The sequence below is a fragment of the Taudactylus pleione genome, unplaced genomic scaffold (assembly GCF_031769625.1).
Source record: "Taudactylus pleione unplaced genomic scaffold, aTauple2 ptg000541l, whole genome shotgun sequence".
NCBI lineage: Eukaryota > Metazoa > Chordata > Amphibia > Anura > Myobatrachidae > Taudactylus > Taudactylus pleione.
In genome coordinates this window covers 313,002-332,080 of record NW_028284943.1, presented here as the reverse complement: position 1 = coordinate 332,080, position 19,079 = coordinate 313,002, and the positions used below count along the sequence as shown (strand labels likewise).

General features: G+C 43.6%; 1 protein-coding gene across 1 annotated transcript in view; it reads left to right on the top strand.

Annotated features, from left to right (window-relative positions):
* The window catches only part of VAV1 (vav guanine nucleotide exchange factor 1), a 166,544-nt gene that overhangs the window by 6,228 nt on the left and 141,237 nt on the right, over nt 1–19,079 (top strand). The window contains exon 2 of the mRNA XM_088451200.1: nt 12,332–12,448. Coding sequence (XP_088307326.1) covers nt 12,332–12,448 — 117 coding nt within the window. The remainder of the gene's footprint in view (nt 1–12,331; nt 12,449–19,079) is intronic.

Sequence of the window (19,079 nt, the reverse complement as noted above, 5' to 3'; positions counted from 1 at the left end):
GCATAAATCATGCCAAATTTATAACACTCTACAAAATGAATAGAAATTGCATCCATTTTATATTAAAATTTAAATTAGGTTTATACTGTACGTAGTTACTCACCGAGTGCTTCAAAAAATCTGCAATTGAGCACACAGCATTTATTTCCTACACATATAGTAGATATATTAGATAGGCAAACACTAGGGGACTAGGGAGCAAATTCAGCATTGTGTAATGCTTAACACAGATTCCCGATTATCGGGAAGGCAGTCAGCCTGAGTAAGCCCTCCTCCAGTACCAGCAACCCATGGGCTACTGCACTGTAGTGAGTAGACGGAGAAGTCTTGAGTTGTCCCTTCCATCCCCAGGACCAGACCTGCCCCCCTTCCTACTCCTATACCCAGCAGCTTCCCTTTTTTCTTCTAGTTCTCCCATCCCCACCCTGGTAGTTGTCTCAATAAAAATCCTGGGGGCTGCGACATTTGCATATTTTCACACAGCCGCTGTGAAATAGCGCATCACGCTCTACAAGGGGGTGCCATATGCCCCTCCAGTGGCAAATGCAGGATTTTGAAAGGGGGGTTTCCAAATTATTTGTTACAGAACTATTGACAAAAAAAGTCTAAACAGAATAATGGAGCATACGGTCAGATTTGTCAGATGAACGATTGAACGATTTTTGACTGCATTAAAATGAATGGAATCGTCCAAGTCTGACTGCAAACACATCAGATGTCAGATATCGTTATCTGACAAACGGGAACGCGCATCGTTCATCGTCCAGGCATGTCAGATATGTCAGATTTTCCTTCAGATATGAACGACTGAACGATTTTTAAATCGTTATCGTTCATAGCTGAAGGAAAAATCTGACCGTGTGTATGCACCATTAGCCTGCACATTCACTTTATTGTGTACTTCAAGTGTTTTAATATAAATAACAATAAATAATATAAATAACAAGGCATCTGGGCATAAAACGTGCTTATGCACAATGTGTAACCATATGTACGAACAAAAATTTAAATTACCAGTGCAATTTACACCACACAGTGGTCCCTTATTCATGTTATGACACACAGTAGTGCCTCTTTTACACAATGCCCACAGTAGAAGTGCCCCTTATACAATGCCCACAGCAGTGGTGCCCCTTACACAATGCCCACGGTAGTGGTGCCCCCTATGCCGTGTCCCTTATGCAGTGCCCCCTATGTAATGGCCCAATAATAGTGCCCCCAGTAGTAATGCACCCATTAGTAGTGCCCCCCAGTAGTAATGTCCCCATTAGTAGTGCCCCCAGTAGTAATGCCTCTAAAAAAAAAAAAAAGTACAATTAAAAATACAAACACAATACTTACCCTAAAAATAGGGAGGGGGGGCACCATGTGCAACCTCACCCCGGTGCACAGCCAATGGGGGCCGTGATCAGTGTGATCGCTCTACCCCCTTTGGCATAGGAGACTGCTCCGGCTGCTGCTTTAGCAGTCACGAGCAGTCTCCCAGTGCAGCCCAGCACAGAGCAGCGAGTGCTGGGCTGCTGTGATGTAAGAGGGAGGGGGAGCAGTGCTGGACCCGGACCCCTACAGCAAGCCAGGGTAATGACTACCCACTTCCCCTCCCCTCTCGGCGCCCCTGCTCGGCACCCCTGGTTAGGAATAACACTGAAGCATATGCATCTATACACACTGCAGACTGTGTAAATGGCCATGCACGACACACAGTGTGTAGCAAATTACACAGTCTGCACTTTGCTTCAGGAAGCCTCAGCTGAAGTTCTGCTGCTGCATGCATGAACTGTAATTATAAGCACTGACAGTAGCAGACATTTGTTCGTTTAATTCAGAAATATTTTGGGGCTCATGTAGAATTTGATGGAATTGTCGTTAAAGTTTCAAGCATAAAATGTGCACCAAAAAATGTACCGTTTCCTTAGCTTGCAGAGCTGATATAGCAAGATGTGGGTAGTATATGGTGGTGTGGCTTCACACTTATAGTTGTAAGTGCTAATGTGACAGTGCACAATTCATACACCAGTGGTTGTCAAACTCGGTCCTCAGGACCCCACACAGCTCACATTTTCCAGGGCACCCAGCAGGTGCACAGGTGTATTCATTACTCACTGACACATTTAAAAAAATCTATAATAATTTGAGTGATGAGTCCGCACCAGTTGAGTGGCATATTGTTATAATCTACAGAGAGAAATAATCTCTCAAAAACCAACATAATGGTCTATCTCATAATGTATATTGGATGACCATAGGTTTGTGGTGCTCCCAAAAATGTTTGTGTTGTACACATGTACAGTATATATCTTGCAAAGGGCAAAAAAAAGACAAAAATTAACTTTTTGGGGCACTCTTGTACTGAAAATGTTGAGGTAATGATAATGTGGTTATATATGAAACTTTTAATGGATCAAACCTATTAAAAAAGGAAAATATACCAAATAAATTAAACAGACAAAAATTACATAGATAAGTATAAAAGGACAAAATGTGTCCAATCACATACTAATTGCTCAAATGCAAATAGATGTGTTCAATCACATAATAATTGCTCAGATGCAAATTTATCGGCGAAAATTTGTTACTAAGTCTCTGACCCTGAGAGGCAAATCAATCGGTCACTGACCGTCAGGGATGTACACCAATCAGACACCTATATCTAATAAATTAAGATAGAAATTAGTTACTGACATGTATGGTGATCTAAGTGTAGATCAGGACTTGTACCGGAGTGCTATGGGAGCAACCTCAAAAATCAGTATCTCTTAGGGGGCTAATTAGTATAGAGTCTCGTAATTAGTGTTGACATCAACTCATAGAGACCTTCTCAAATAGAAAGGTATTCCGATGGCAGTAGCTGCCTACCCCTGCCCCAGCATGCCCCGCCCGAGTCTCCTGCTTGCTGACAAACTCCACCCCCAGCACACTCAGTGTATTTGTCATCACACACACTGACTGTTGTAAGTGTGTGTCACTGGCACTGCCATGGTACCACCCTCCAGGATAATTGTGGCGCGAATCTCACTACTTTTCAATGACACACACTGACTGCTGTGTGAGTGCTGCTGTCATGCAGAGCCTCTAAGGTGCCCCAAAGTACTGGCATATGGCTTGCAGGGTGCCTGCAAAGGCACCCTGTAACTAGTAGCACTACTGAAGAATCACCTGGAGCATCCAAGGGACAATCCAGACAGGCAGCTGTGGCCTGTGGAGCTGCCCAAACCGTCTTAAGGACACTCATGGCAATGGTCTGCTTCCCAGAGCTGACAGCCCCGCCCCTAAGGAATGGCATTACTGGTTTTAAAATAGCAGTATTTTAGTAGGCAAAACCAGCTTGATTTTGCCTATTAAAAGACTGCCTACTTTAAAACTTAGTGTAGTCTCACACGGGACTCTCAAATGTCTCAAAGACACAACCGATTACCCCTATGGTTGAAGAACAAATTGTGTGTTCACAAGCTTCACAGATTTGAAGGGTGCCTACGAGTGTGTGAGTCTGACATTTCTGATTCTGACACTGTAATCCTAGAGAAGCCTCTTTCCACCATTTCTGAAACCCTCTGCAAATGTGAGGATGAAGTAGTAAAAGTAATAATGATCAGAGCAGTAGCGTGGAACCATGGCACCCGGAGAAAGTGCATGTCGTGCATCATGCATATAGTGCATCACCAAAGCATTCATCTGACATTAAGGAGTAGCTCCTTTAGACGGTTTTATTTAGGTATAGCACGTAGGGTCTGACTTTTATCTAATTTGAATCATTGTTATTAGTCAATAGAGCAGATTGTATTATATATTCTGATTATTTAACTTAAAATGACAGAATACATTTGATAAAGTGAAATTCCACAGGGTGCTCAGCTTATTACTGCAATTACTGCCCCAAGAAGCTTTCACTGGAGTGGGAACACCTATGGGAAGCTCCATTCTCAGCTATGCTCCTACTTAGCAAATATACATTGCACCTATATTAATGTGAGTACTACTAATAATGTTCTGTCTACCACCATTATTTCAGGTCTTCTAATAAAGTATTTTTTTAAATAACACTTTGTGGTCATGCCTAGGAACACCTCATTACTTTAAAAAGCAAAGCAGTGACTTTTTTTTTTTTAAAACTCATACCTGCCAATAAGAAAAGGAGAGGAGAGGGGTGGTGTCAGAAGCCAATAAGAAAAGTAGAGGAGAGAGGTAGTGACAGAAGCCAATAAGAAAGGAGAGGGGAGGGACAAGGAGTTGATCAGAGAGGGATGGGGACAGAAGCCAAAAAGAAAGGAGTGGACAGGGGCAAAGAGCCGATCCCATGGTAGATAGGGGAGAGAATTAAAGAGGTGAGAAGTGAATGTAATCAATGTGACAGGAAAAGGGAGGTGACGATGATCACAGAGGAGGGAGAGCCGGAGGGGAGACAATCTGGGCAACTTGAGGGAGCATGAAATGTAGAAACGGATCTCAGATCCGTAACTTATTTAGGATATAGAGCAAACAAACCGAGATAAAACTAACAGACGGCCATCATACTGTGCAGCGCCCCATGAATTCCGGAAACCTGGATGGCGCCCTCTGTCCATTTTGGCGCCCGGAGCTCATGCTCCACTGGAACCACCCTCGCTACTCCCCTGATAATGATGATAATTTAGACATAGAAATTGAAGGTGCTACCTTGAAAGTGCAACAGGATGAAGGGTATAATTGTGTATCTGACACTAATGAGGATAATGATGATGAATGTGTTGGACAAGAACAAGTTGATAAAATTCAAGAGGATGATGCTGTTTGTGTTGAGGTAAATCAGCCACCAATGGCAACTCTTCATGCCAGTGATAAGAAGCGCATTGTCATTACTGAGCAAAAGACAAAAAAAGCCATCTCTTCCGTGTGAACATATTTTTACCCAAATCCTGACAACCTTTGTCAAGGCATCTGTACCATTTATAGTGCCAGAGTAAATAGATGTAGGGACGTTAACAATCTAGGCACCTTGTTCGTGTTACGTCATTTGGAGTGAGTTAATTCAAGTTCATCAAAATCTGGAAAAAATTATGTATAATAACAAGCCTTCCAGCATCAACTGCTAGCAGCATGTAAAAATACCAGCACATGCAATCTCCACCGACAACACTTCCATCAACCTCCTCATTTGCGATCTGGGTTTGGCCATGATTCTCAAAAAGAATCTTTGCATGCTGGGGGTGAATCCATCATAGAAGAGGACCAAGAAGACTAGTAGTTTCAAACAACAATTGACTGTGAAACAATCATCTGCAAGAGGATCCAAGTACAACAGCCAGCATCTTGTTGCCCCTTGGATCACTGAAGCCATGATGGCTATGTAAGCATTAGATCTGTGTCCACCATTAATGCATCTGGTTTTAGCCAATTAGTTGAGGTCATGTGTCCATGCTACCAATTTCAATCTTGATTTTATTCCACCATAACAGCAATTTCTCATCTGTACAGGAACGTTAAACCAAAATGTATTTTTTGCTTATAAAATGCCATTGTATTGAATATCCACTTTACTACAGATATGTGGACAAGCGGTATTAGTCAAACTAAAGATTACATGACTGTGACAGCTCACTGGGTGGGTGTGTCTCTTTCAGCAGTAGTATCTAACACACAACTCCAGCTCATTCACAGGCAGGCTGCTCTCTATATCACTGATTTCACTAAGAAGCATATCGTTGTCCATTTGTTGGAGGAACTCAGGGATGTAATAGCAAAATGCCTTACCATGGTCAGACTCTCCTCAGGATTTGTCATTTCCGATAATTATACGAGCATTACAACTGGGTGAATTTCAATACGTAGAATGTTTTGTGCACGCAATAAACTTAGTGGTTCAGAATTTCTTAAAAAAGGACAGGTCCGTGTAGGAGATGCTGAATGTGGCCTGTAAAATTTCTGGCCATTTTCGACCATTAGCAACCACATTGCAGCTGAAGCAAGAGATAGTATCCAGGTGGAATTCCACCTTTTATATGCTTCAGCGACTGAAGGAACAGCAACAAGCCATCCAAACGTACAGGTAGGGAGAAGTGGGGACAGGTTTCCTTACTGCAGCACACTGGAGAATAATCTCTGTTCTATGCAAGATACAGAACCATTTTAAATTGTAATCTATGTAAATTGTAATTTATCTGAGTCAGGTAACATCCTTAGTTAAATTATTGAAATAGCAGCTAGAAAAGCTGAAGGAGGAGATGAAACTAAGCGATTCCACTAAATATGTTGGACTTGTAGCTCAAGTTCTTTTTTCACTTCACCAGGACCAAAGGATTTGCAACATCTTGCAACTGGATGAGTACATTTTGACAACCATGCTTGATTCTAGGTTTAAGTCATATGTAATGTCTTTATTTTCAACTGACACAGAACTTAAGAGATGCAAAAAGCTCCTTGCAAGCAAGTTGTCAGCTCAAGTGGCACATGACATGATGACGTCTTCTGCTTCAGTTCTACCTGCATTTGCTGCTGCCAGGAGAAAAAAGTGACCTTTTCCAAGAGATCTGCTGGTGATGATGATGAGTCAACTCATCACACCAGAGAGACATATTATGACATCTGGTCAGCCCCAAAAGAATTGCCCTCATGTACTCACACCTCTACCGTGACTCAATCTGATACAGTAGGCATCAATAGAATGGTGGAGGATTACTTGTGATACTTAATGATCATGTACAACTTAGCTCACACACCCTTTGAATACTAGGAGGAAAACAAAGAGGCAATTTGGAGGCCCTCGTACAAAATAGTTATGGTGTAATTAAGCTGCCCACTCTCCAGTGTGTACTCTGAGTGTTTAGCACAGCCAGGAACCCTGTAAGCATTCGGCGTAGGAGGCTACTTTCACAAATGTAGAAAAACTGATGTTCATCAAATTGAACTACAAATTCAAACAGGAATACCTTTACGACTAAGTACAGAGACTGTAACTATGGATTCCAGTGGGGATGAACATAATATTGTGTGATGATATTAACAACAGTGATGAGGATGATGACACCTTCAACTTTGAGGATTTTAAACACTGTTAGCCTTAAGCCCATTGGAAACCTTGTTTAACTAAACCACCAAAGTGTTCTCTTTTATGGGGCCCCAAACAAGCTTAACACTTCGACCACAAAAGTGGCAGTCCCTGAAGGGCTTGGTTTGTTAAACAGTGCAAGTCCTTTCTAATATACAACATAAGGGTGGGTGGGAGGTCCCAAGGATAATTCCATTGTGCACCACTTTTCATTACGGGCTTTGCCAAATTTGTGTGTGTTTGAGAGGCAGCGTATATTGCTGTACTTTTATTGGGTGTTTTGGCCCCAATTCAAACTTATATTAATACAATGCAAAATTCTGACTGCATAAAGACAATGTTACAAGTCTCCAAGCATTTATCACCACTATGTTCCCTTACAATGAATGTGAATAGCGATGGCGTCAGTTTGAAAACATGTAAAGTATTATGAAAAATAAAGAAGTCAGCAGATTATATCAGCCAAACCGAATTTATGGAAATACTAATAGGAGCCTTCTGGAAATAACTGATTTTCTGCAGTTTATCCACAGACAAATACAGAGTATGTAAATTTGATTAAATTCCTGAGCTGTGATAGACACAGCAGCCCCCATTAATGTAGGACGTAACACTTGTGTAGCTTCTGGTGACCATTGCTCAGCTTGCATTTGAAAACTCACATTTGGAAGCTTGGTTTAAGGTTTGTCCATGTTTCCTATTTACTTTTCCTTATACACTATGTAGAAAAAAGTGATTGGAACTGACATCAAATAGATCAATGAGATTTATTGACATCAGTAATTGTAGGTCTACCACGTGCAGTGTTTACTGCAGACACCATTCTTGGCAAACTGTCCACAAGTTCCTGGACAACAGCAGATGATATGTTTTGCCATCCTGCCTTACGTACAGTGATCAACTGAAGAAGGTCGAGTCGGCCTAGAAAGCACCCGTTGCTCCAAATCGTCCCAAAGGTTCTCAATGAGGTTAAGCTCTGGACTCTGAGCTGGCCAGTCCATCCGGGTTCCAAAATTTTCTGTATATTAGTTCAGCGTCGCCCTGGAAACATGACGGGTGGTATTGTAGTCCTGATAAAAACGTTTGTTGTTTCCACAGAACTGCAATTGCATGGGCCTCCCTACGAAGTGTTATTGTTGTAACCATCACATTATTGGCCATTTGGAACTCATGTGTATGCATGGTATGCATTTCACTTACGTGGGGGTGTCCAATCACTTTTGTCTACATAATGTAGTAGTAGTGATAGTAGTTTAATGCTTTATCTCCCACCTCCAATCACCTCTACTGGCTTTAGACCTGTGATGTGCTGGTTGTAGAAGTTTGCTATTAAATTATTAATTCATTATCAATTTCTACTTTCTACAATCATCATTTTCCATTTGACACCTCCTTGAAGAAGGCACCTGTGCCGAAACAAGTTGGAGACCCCCAGACACCTACCCATCTTGAACCCACCTGCATCTACATCCTCCCCAATCTGGGCACCTGAACGGCAGCAGCAGCGCTTAACCGGACGCTGGTCCCCACTCACACCAGCCCCAGCCTCTTCCAAACGACAGAGCTGCACGCGCTCGTCACACCACCGCACGCAGCACAGGTTTCACTTGCACTGCATCCACGGATGTGAGCCACTGAAACAGTGCACATCCCCCACCGCGGCATCATACTGGACTTTGAGAAGAACTGATCCCATACCAACGGACCTGGGCACCTACCGATAGGTCAGCACCCATTCTCCTCACCAGTGCGGGACACCGAAAGTGGGAGCACCCCTGATCATCTCAAACAGGGCATTCCGAGTTCAGAAGTCTGTCGACCATAGGTCTAGCAGGGAAGCATGCAGTAGTCAGGACCGCATGTCAAAGAGCCCCTTGAAAGGGTTGACCCTACTCCCCACACTGTGGATACGCCCTGTCACCCCATATCACCAACAACTGGGCAGTGTGTGCTGCCACGAACCATCTAAGAGACATTTATCTTCCAGGAGCACTGTGCCTCCTACTGAGCAACTACCACTCTCTGTGTGCACACACACATACAAATAAACGTATTTGTTTCTTCCACCATCCATCCAGCCTCCAGTATTTCTGTTCTACCACAACACATCCATCACAATATACAGCCATCTGCTCCCCCCAACCTTCCCCCATTTTTTTCCCTCCTCCCTCTCCCCACCAATACACACACACACACAACCAAGGAGCGCACGTACCCTCCAATCTTACCATATCAGTTTCCATTTGCCTGAGTCCTGTGATTTTCTGGTTGAAGAAGTATCTTACCATGTTTCCCCGATAATAAGACACTGTCTTATTTTTATTTTTTGGCCATAAAAACAGCATAGGGCTTATTTTCGGGGCAGGGCTTATTTTATTTAACATTGACAGCCTCTGCCTCTCCCTCCCCCCCCCATTGTTGAATGCAGCCTCTGCCTCTCCCTACCCCCCCTGTTGTTGAATGCAGCATGTGCCTCTCTCTCCCCCCCTTTTGTTGAATACAGCCTGTGCCTGTCCAGCCCTGCCCCCCCTCACCACCCTGGTGTTGAATGCAGCCATTTCCACACTTACCTTTACAATAAGAAGAATCCGGAGGCGGCTCCTTCCTCCACCATCCACTGGCTCCTCCGATGTCCACCTATAGAGGCGCGCCGTGACGTCATGACGTAACGCGTGCTGACTCAAAAACAAGCTTTATTGAAAGCTTGTTTTGCAGTCTGACTACGGTACTGTAAGTTGGTGGAGGAGCGGCCCGGGCAGCCTCCTCCAGATCTTTCATTTAGTACCGTATTTCATGCGGGGGGCGGAGCTGGGGCCATGTTAGTATAGTGCAGGGACCGGGAAAAATTTAAATTTTATTAGGTCTTACTTTTCGGGGTAGGGCTTATTTTGGGCCATTCATCAAAAGTAAGGATAGGTCTTATTTTCAGGGTAGGTCTAATTATCGGGGAAACACGGTATTAACTTATTAATAAATGATCAATTTCTACTAGGCTGTTACTCTGGCTTGAATCGACTGTGTTGGCCTGAGGCATGTGATTTATTTGTTGTAAATGTATTTATCAATTTTTACTTTCTACAAGTATCAATTTATATTGCCCTGAGGCCAGTGATTTGCTGTTTGGAAAAGTGTTGGTAATATATATATATTTTTTTCTGCTAGCCTTTTACTTTTTGGCTATTAGTTCATGCTTAATGAAAACCTTCCATAGGGCAGTATAGTTTATTAAACTCCCATCCTGTCTGCCACTGCTGTGCCACTATGTTTCATGGATGTGCTGTATTCTTTTAAACTGCCATGTGTTTGTGCCGCTGCTCTGTCACTTAGTTTAGCCAGTCAGCTTGCTGCACCCTTTGGCCAATATTGGTGAAAACAATATTGTGAGCTGTGAGGTTGTCAAAATTGACTGGAAATTAATGTTATCAATGTTATTAATACTGTAGAAAAAAAAACACACCCACATTACATGATTTTCTGCTGTTTTTATCATTTTTTTTACAGAAATCCAGATCCAAAACCAATACACTTGAGGGTGGTTTCTCCAAAACCAATAATAATTTAGAACCAAAACCAAACACAGGGGTCTGCGCACATTCTCTAGTAATAATTGATTTCTTACACTCTGGATAGCTGTCACAGTGGAAGCCAAGTATCTCTTATTGGAGAGTAGTGCACTCCTGCGCTGTCTCCTCCTTTTCTCCCTACAGTAATTCCGGCTAGGCACCTCTACCAAGATGGCAGCAGCTACTCTAGTGCGCATGTGCGAACCCGCACCTTTACTGTGTTGAATGACACAGATGTGCAGCATTTAGCTCCCATAGAGATGAGACTATACATATGCGCTATACTACCATATATACCACTAATCACCACCACTGTAAGTCTCCTACACCACTGTGTATTTACCGCTGTTCCCTAATAAACCTGCAAGTCTGGTTAAGAATCACTGTGTGGCCTAAACTCACAATTCCGCTGGTGCCTATTGTAAACTGTCTAGATTCTATACCAATAGGACATGTCTATATCTCTAAGCTGCCAAAGAAAAAAATACTGTTAAAAGACAGAGAAAACTTATTTTGGATCTCCACTAAAAAGGTCGATAATGGAATACAATTATCACTGCAATGGACGTAATATATAGATGATAAATATATATTGATAAGGTAGTGACTGAGATCAGAGAGGACTAATACAGGTCTAAGTTATAATCTTGATAAGGCTTGGGAGACAGTTGCTTCTGGATTTATTTTACATGTGAACTTAGCCATAAAGCGCACCACTTTATATAAATACTGGATGGGCGTTATATGTCAGACTTCATTACTAAGATGGCTTCACTCAGCAAAATTGCAGAAGGCAAAAGCTTTGTGTAGGATGAATGTGGATGCTGTCCAAAGTGTTGTAGTGATGGAAGGGGGTGGGACAGGGCCGTCATGAGCTTGCATGGGCCTGGGTACTGTGGGGCATGGGCAAATCCAGGAAGAGAGAACCCACACATTCAGTACATACAGGAAGACGTCAGAAGATTTCTGAACTAGAAGAGTTCTTCAAGGAAGATCAGAATATCAAGAATAGAAAGACTCAGAGGTCTTGTTATCATTTGCGGCTATAGCAAAGATTTTCTTTTCCCACCACAATTGATTTACACATTTTGCAGGGACAACTGATACTGGCTGGCGTCTCCTATTTTTGTCCCCTCTGCTCATACGTGACCAGGTCACACACGTCCGCTGAACTGGAAGCCTTTACTTGGGCTTCCAGTAGTAAAATAAATAAAAATAGGAAAAAAAATATTATTGTAATATAATATGGACAAAAAAACAATCACCGAAGGTAAACGGTGACACCTGGCAATAACTATTGCTGTCGAGGAGGATTCTTAATTAGGGAACTGTTTTTGCCGGATTTCGGGATTTTTCTCTTTGTTATAAAGCTGGGATTTCTGCCAGAGAAGATGTTGAATGACCAGACAAACCCATGAAAAAAAACAGAAACTGAACATTAAAACTAGCAGAAATATGTGGTGTTTATATTGTGCAGTGCCTGTGTCAACTTCCGTTTACTTAGAAATTTAGTGAAACATACAATTTGCACATAGGTATCCAAACTTTTGCATAATGTACATCTATTTGTGTATGAATGCCCTCAACGGGAGTGAAAGATGTACAGTACCCAGTACCTTGTCTAAATTATATTGTGTAATTCCCTTAGAGCTGGTCCTATAAAATATACTTTCTATGCTTGAATAGATTGTTTCTCTGCTTACTACTGTGGGACATTACTTTTATTGATTCTGATCTCCTCTTTCAGTTTCTCTGCTTGAAGAATATCCGAACATTTCTTGCCACATGCAGTGAAAAATTTGGGATACGCAGAGCGGACCTGTTTGAGGCTTTTGATCTGTTTGATGTCAGAGATTTCGGAAAGGTATGCAATGTAACTATACATGTATTATAATTTATTACATAACCCATAAATGCCACCCTGTGTCTTGTCAGTGTGATAAGTGTGCTGTTCCTTTCCCCAGTTAGTTTCAAACCGAAATAAACAGAGCTGAGTTAATTAAGAGTTAATGGGGATCTTTTAATACCTTTAGTATAATTACTTATTACAGCAATAAAAAAAATAACCTTGCAAAGTAATTTCTAAGAAAATTCTTCCCAGCACAAGGGCTCCAGTAAGAGTCTGTACTGTTAATGAGTGTATATAAAATAATAGCTTTTGCTATCGCTTGACTTCCGGGTTTTGACCGGCTTTTTCACAGAATATGCGGAGAACTAATAGCAATAGAAAGGAATGTGGGAGCATAGAGTCTCCAGGAGAAGGTCAGTACATCCCTCTACAGCAGGAGTATTCAAAATGCAGCCCTCTGCCTTGTGGAACTACATATCCCAGCATGCCCAGCCACAATTTTAGCATGTCCTAATAGCAAAATTGAGGCAGAATATGCTGGGATGTGTAGTTCTATGACAGCTGGAGGGTCACATGTTGAATGTTTCTGCTCTACAGCCATACTCTCCCCATAGGTTAGCATTTTCCAAACCAATTACTCATGACTAACTCTGGCCCTGATTCAGAGCCACTCGCTATTTGCGGTCGTTCGTTCTAAAACAAGGGGTGGCTATTCAAATGAACCGTTCGCTGTTTGCGGTCTGTTCGTTTTTTGGAAAAATACGCCCCCTGGCCGCTCGCATCCTATGTCATGTCCGCTATTTATTAGATTAATCGAGTACATCGACCAGGGTATGAACTGCTCGCTATTCTTGTGGTTGGTTTTTGCTACCACAATTTTGCGAGCAGTTCTGGCTATAAAATAACCCAGTGACGTGGTCAATGACGCTGCTGTTTTAAATATGCACACCCATAAAACGCCCGTTTTGACCTTTAAGCACGCCTGCGATCGGATCTCCACTCCCCGTTTTCAAGCACCTTCCCCTGTTACCACCCACATACGCCTCTTTCTGTCACTCAAATTATCAGGCATTCGCTATTTTGCGAGCACATGAATTTCGGCCGCACTGAGTGGTTCGCGCATGCGTATTACGATCCGTACGCATGCGCAGTTGGGCAAACATCGCTCGGATCGACCGAGCAGCCACTTGCGTCCGGCTCTGAATCAGGGCCTCAGTCCAGACAGTAGAGATATCTCTGCTTCAGCATGGGTGGGAAATCAAACTGACTGAGGTAATAATTAAGCTACCTATGCTAATGCATGGACATTAGTACTTGGCCATGAGGACCAGATTTTGGAAACACTGGTGTAACAACATTTTGATAAGGTGTTAGCTATCAGAGCCAAGCTCCAAAAAGCTAAGTTTTCAGAGCTGGATAAATTGCCACAGACCACAGTCCCCATTAATAATTATCTGCATTCATTTTAATGTAGTATATACCTTTGATATCCCTTAAATTGATCTGTCCTAATTTGCCTACACCCAAGGAGGTCTATTCATTATTACATGGGCTACTATTCATCATAACTAAAAATGGTAATGAGTTAATTAAGTTTACAACTCTCATTGAGTTCTACCTAAATAACGGAGGCATTCATCATTCCTCCTCTACATAAGTATGTCTGCCTGATCTAACTCAACGCAGCTGTAATCAGTGCTAAGCATGCGCCACTTCCGTTCACAGAAGATGGAAGTGTGTGCAGCGTGTCTGCAGGCAGCTGCAGGTGTCAGAAGCAGTTTACATTCAGGGGAAAAATAGCACAGACTGGTATTATTATAGTGGGCCAGCAGCACTGGGCAAAATACAGTAAGCCTACAACAGTGCTGACAGAGGGCACAGGTGTGTTAAATTATTATTGGAGGAGTGAGCCGGTGGAGGCAGGGCCAGCAACAGAAATCTTGGGGCCCTGTACAATCAAGTTTTTTGGGGGCCCCCATCCCCTCCCAGTGGGTACATGCAGGTCGGCATTTGGCTAATCCCCTGTGTCTCTCCAACCTCATCCCAACTGTGTCTCTCAGCCTTATCCTTGCCTGTGTTGCACCAGCCTCAAGCCTTATCTCTCCAGCCTCTTTCTTGCCTGTGTCACTACAGCACCATCCCTGTCTCCAGCCTCATTCCCTGTGCCTATCCATCTACATCTATCCACTCATATCCCCTGTCACACGACATCCTTCCCCAGCCCCTGTGACTCTCAGCTTGATTTTCCCCAGCCCCTGTGTCTGCCACACCACAGCCTTCCCCAGCCCCTGTGTTGGTCACATCCCCCTTTCTTCCCAAGCCTGTGTCTCTCAACTTCATTCCCCAGACCGTATGGCTCTCAACTTCATTCCCAGCCTATGTGTCTCTCAGCTTCATTTTCCCCAGCACCTGTGTCTGTCACACCCCCTCTCTTCCCCAGACCCTGTGTCACTACAGCACCATCACTGTCTCCAGCCTCATTCCCTGTGCCTATCCATCTACATCTATCCACTCATATTCCCTGTATCTCTCAGCATCATTATCCCCAACCCATGTCTCTCAGCTTCATTCCCCACCCTGTATTTCTGATTCATTCCCAAGCCCCTGTGTCTCTCAGCTTAATTTTCTCCAGCCCCTGTGTCTGTCACACCACATCCTTCCCCAGCCCCTGTGTCGATCACACCCCCTCTCTTCCCCAGCTTGTTATTTCTCAGCTTCATTCCCCAGCCCGTATGGCTCCCAACTTCGTTCCCCAGCCCTTGTGTCTCTCAGCTTCAATTCCCCCAGTCCCTGTGTCTGTCATACCCCCTCTCTTCCCGAGCCCCTGTCTCTGTCACCCCCCCCTTCCCTGACCCCTGTGTCTGTCACACACCTCTCTTCCACAGCTCTTGTGTCTGTCACCCCCCCCTTCCACTTCCCCTGTGTCAGTCACATACACCCCTCTCCCTAGCTCCTGTGTCTGTCACACCTCCCCTCTTCCCCAGCCCCTCTGTCTGGCACACCTCCCCCTCTTCGCCAGCCCCTGTGTATGTCACCCCCCCTCATTCCCAGCCTTTGTGTCTATCACACCTCCCCCTCCTTCATCTGCAGCTTCCCACTACCCGCCCCAATACTCTCAAGCCCAGCCCCAGCTAACACTAACCTGCTGTGCTGCCTGTGTTCCTCTTCCTGGTAGCTGGCTGTCAGACCCGGCCGATGGCTCCTCGTCAGTGGCGCGACGTTATTGATGTGATGCACGCTGCTCCGGCTGCCATCCTCCCTGTGTCTGCCTGTGACGGGTGGATGTATGTAGCCGCGGCCATGCCGGGTGCCCTGCTTACTGTTGCCTCTGCCACCTGCTGTGTAAGCACCTTACACAGCAGGTGGCAGAGGCAAGAGGGACACTTGAACCCCTTTGTACCCTTTGTACCCATGTCGCCGGGCCTGAGAGGAAGTAGCAACAAAGGGGGACAGAAGGTGAGCTCACAGCTGCTGCAAGCAGCGATGGATATCCCTCTGCTGGACAAGCTGCCATGTAAATGCAGCTTGTGAAGCCATTAGGGCTTGTACGTCATCTCAGGATGGCGTACAGTGACATAGTCAATTTCTGAAAAAATATGATTCTCAGAACTTGATGAATAGCACAATTTCTACATGGAAGAAATTATTGTGGGAGCCCTGTAAATAGGAGATATGAGTGATATCTCCTGTGTTACTAAGTTAATTATTGCGATGGTCATTTAAAAATAACATATTTATGCAAATCAATAAAGAAAATGTTATTTATAGGATGCTGAATGGACCCTTAATCACTTAAATTATCAATCACTTACAATTAACATTTGAACCTACTTTTGTATAAATGAAGTATCGGGTCCATTCATCATATAGGTAACGCAGGAAATATCACTAGTATGGGGACCTAATTTCATCAAGCTCCAAAAATACTATATTTTCGGAGCTTGACTTCGGGAACATTCACCATCTTCAGATGGCATTTGCTCCTTCTGCTGGATGCCGTGGCTTTGCGCTCCTGTGTAAACCCCAGTTCACGCAGGCACACTAGCACTGCCAAATCAGATTAAGCAGTTCTAATTTTCACCACTACTAAAGTAGCGTCGTAGACATTCGCGGAGACAGCTGATCTTCGGATCAGCTGTCTCGTTGTAGGAGCAGTGGTGAATTGCTTCAGCATTCGCGTCGAGACAGAATGTTAATCATCAGGGGCCGCCCGCCCCAAGAATTAACATAATGAATAGGTCCCTAGGAGTGAAAACAAACTATTCCGAAACAGTAGCCGTCTGTATGTTCTAAAGCTCTAACACACAGGCACTATTAGACACACATTCACTAACATGTCTCAAAGCCTCCCTGGAGCTTAGGCCTGATTCAGGTTAGATCGCAAGTCTGCAATCGCACGCACCCACTTGCCAAGAAAATATGCAAATTAATGTGATCGCAGTGCAATTGCAGCACTATGCAAAGACGTCCATCAGCTTATAAACCCGCCCACTTCCCATTACATACATCCCCAAGTCAGCGAAAACATCGGTAACATCGAGAAACATCAGACCCATGCGCAGAGTTGTGGTTGAGCATGACATGCCTCATAACCTAGAAAAAAAGGGATTTGCCCTCCAGCACACTGCAGCAAAATCAACAAACAATACTTAAATCCTACATGATAATAGAGATTCAGAGGTATTAGTTACATACATTTGCAAATATATGAATAAGTGCCAGGCCATCATCAAGGCTCCTCTATACTGGCGTCCCTAACATTAAGGGGTTCACGTCCGAGAAGCAAGGTACCCCAAAACATTCCAGCCAAAGACCATCCCCAGGGCATCACACGAAAAGGGGAAAAAAGGTGATAGTGAAGTGTAAAGAATAGATGTGTAAAGATAAATCAAGTGTTAATGCAATGAGAAAGAATTTAAATCACTTAAATAATAAACAAACAATTAGAAAAGTGATAAAAAAAATCTATGTGAAATAAGTGGTGATACCCTGAAAAAGGTCCAGCCAGAACAACTCCGGGTGCCTCACTCCCAAACGCTCACCCCAAATTAATCACCCCAAAAAAATTCAGGTTAGATCGCAAGTCTGCAATCGCACGCACCCACTTGCCAAGAAAATATGCAAATTAATGTGATCGCAGTGCAATTGCAGCACTATGCAAAGACGTCCATCAGCTTATAAACCCGCCCACTTCCCATTACATACATCCCCAAGTCAGCGAAAACATCGGTAACATCGAGAAACATCAGACCCATGCGCAGAGTTGTGGTTGAGCATGACATGCCTCATAACCTAGAAAAAAAGGGATTTGCCCTCCAGCATACTGCAGCAAAATCAACAAACAATACTTAAATCCTACATGATAATAGAGATTCAGAGGTATTAGTTACATACATTTGCAAATATATGAATAAGTGCCAGGCCATCATCAAGGCTCCTCTATACTGGCGTCCCTAACATTAAGGGGTTCACGTCCGAGAAGCAAGGTACCCCAAAACATTCCAGCCAAAGACCATCCCCAGGGCATCACACGAAAAGGGGAAAAAAGGTGATAGTGAAGTGTAAAGAATAGATGTGTAAAGATAAATCAAGTGTTAATGCAATGAGAAAGAATTTAAATGACTTAAATAATAAACAAACAATTAGAAAAGTGATAAAAAAAATCTATGTGAAATAAGTGGTGATGCCCTGAAAAAGGTCCAGCCAGAACAACTCCGGGTGCCTCACTCCCAAACGCTCACCCCAAATTAATTATTGCTACATAATAGTAGCACCCACTCTGGGTCATATAATTACAAATTGGTGTACTGCATAATAACAGCACATGTATAAGCTGAGAGCTGACTCACCTTGGAGGTACCCCAGAAACCTCCACATGGCACTATATGGACCAGCACATCCTCCCAATGCTGGCTCCCTTCATGCCTTTTTGTTTGCATGCCTCATAACCTGCAAAGCTTCCTGTCGCCATGTAGTGCTCTGGCTGCGTATGCTGTCGCTGGGGCTTAATTATGCATGCCCCTGTAACGGCGTTCAAACACGCAGACACGTCTGTGTTCCTTTGACCACCCTCTCTCTCCACCCCCAAACGATGCTTCCTGTCATTCATTTCTATATGCTGCTGCGTGTCCGCTGCGTTTGCATACCCGATAGCAGTGACTGGCTTGCGCACATACACTGCGATGCCTATGCATGCACAGAATGCAAACATCGCCCGGTTGCGTGCGTCCGCATCCTTGCGATCCAACCTGAATCAAGCCCTTAGTGTACTGTGTACTTAATGCTAAAGAGACCATCTTAGCACAGGAGTCTGGAACTGTTGTTCACCACTTTGGTCTGGATTTGCTTTTCTTTGCATCTTCTGTTACTCTTGATCTGGACTGATATTTAAACTGTTATGCATTACTTGTAGTCGTTACTGTAGATCATAGGATAATTATTCTGCTACTTTTAAATATTGTGATTATCGCTCCCCACCCATGGGCGTAACTACCATAGGTGCAAGGGGTGCAGCTGCTATGGGGCCCAGAGCTAAGGGGGGCCCATCTTCCTTGTCAAAGTTACAGTAAATGTGTTATATACATATTTTATCATTGAGTGGTACATAGGGGAACTTGCAAACTTTGACTATGGGGCCTTCAAATAC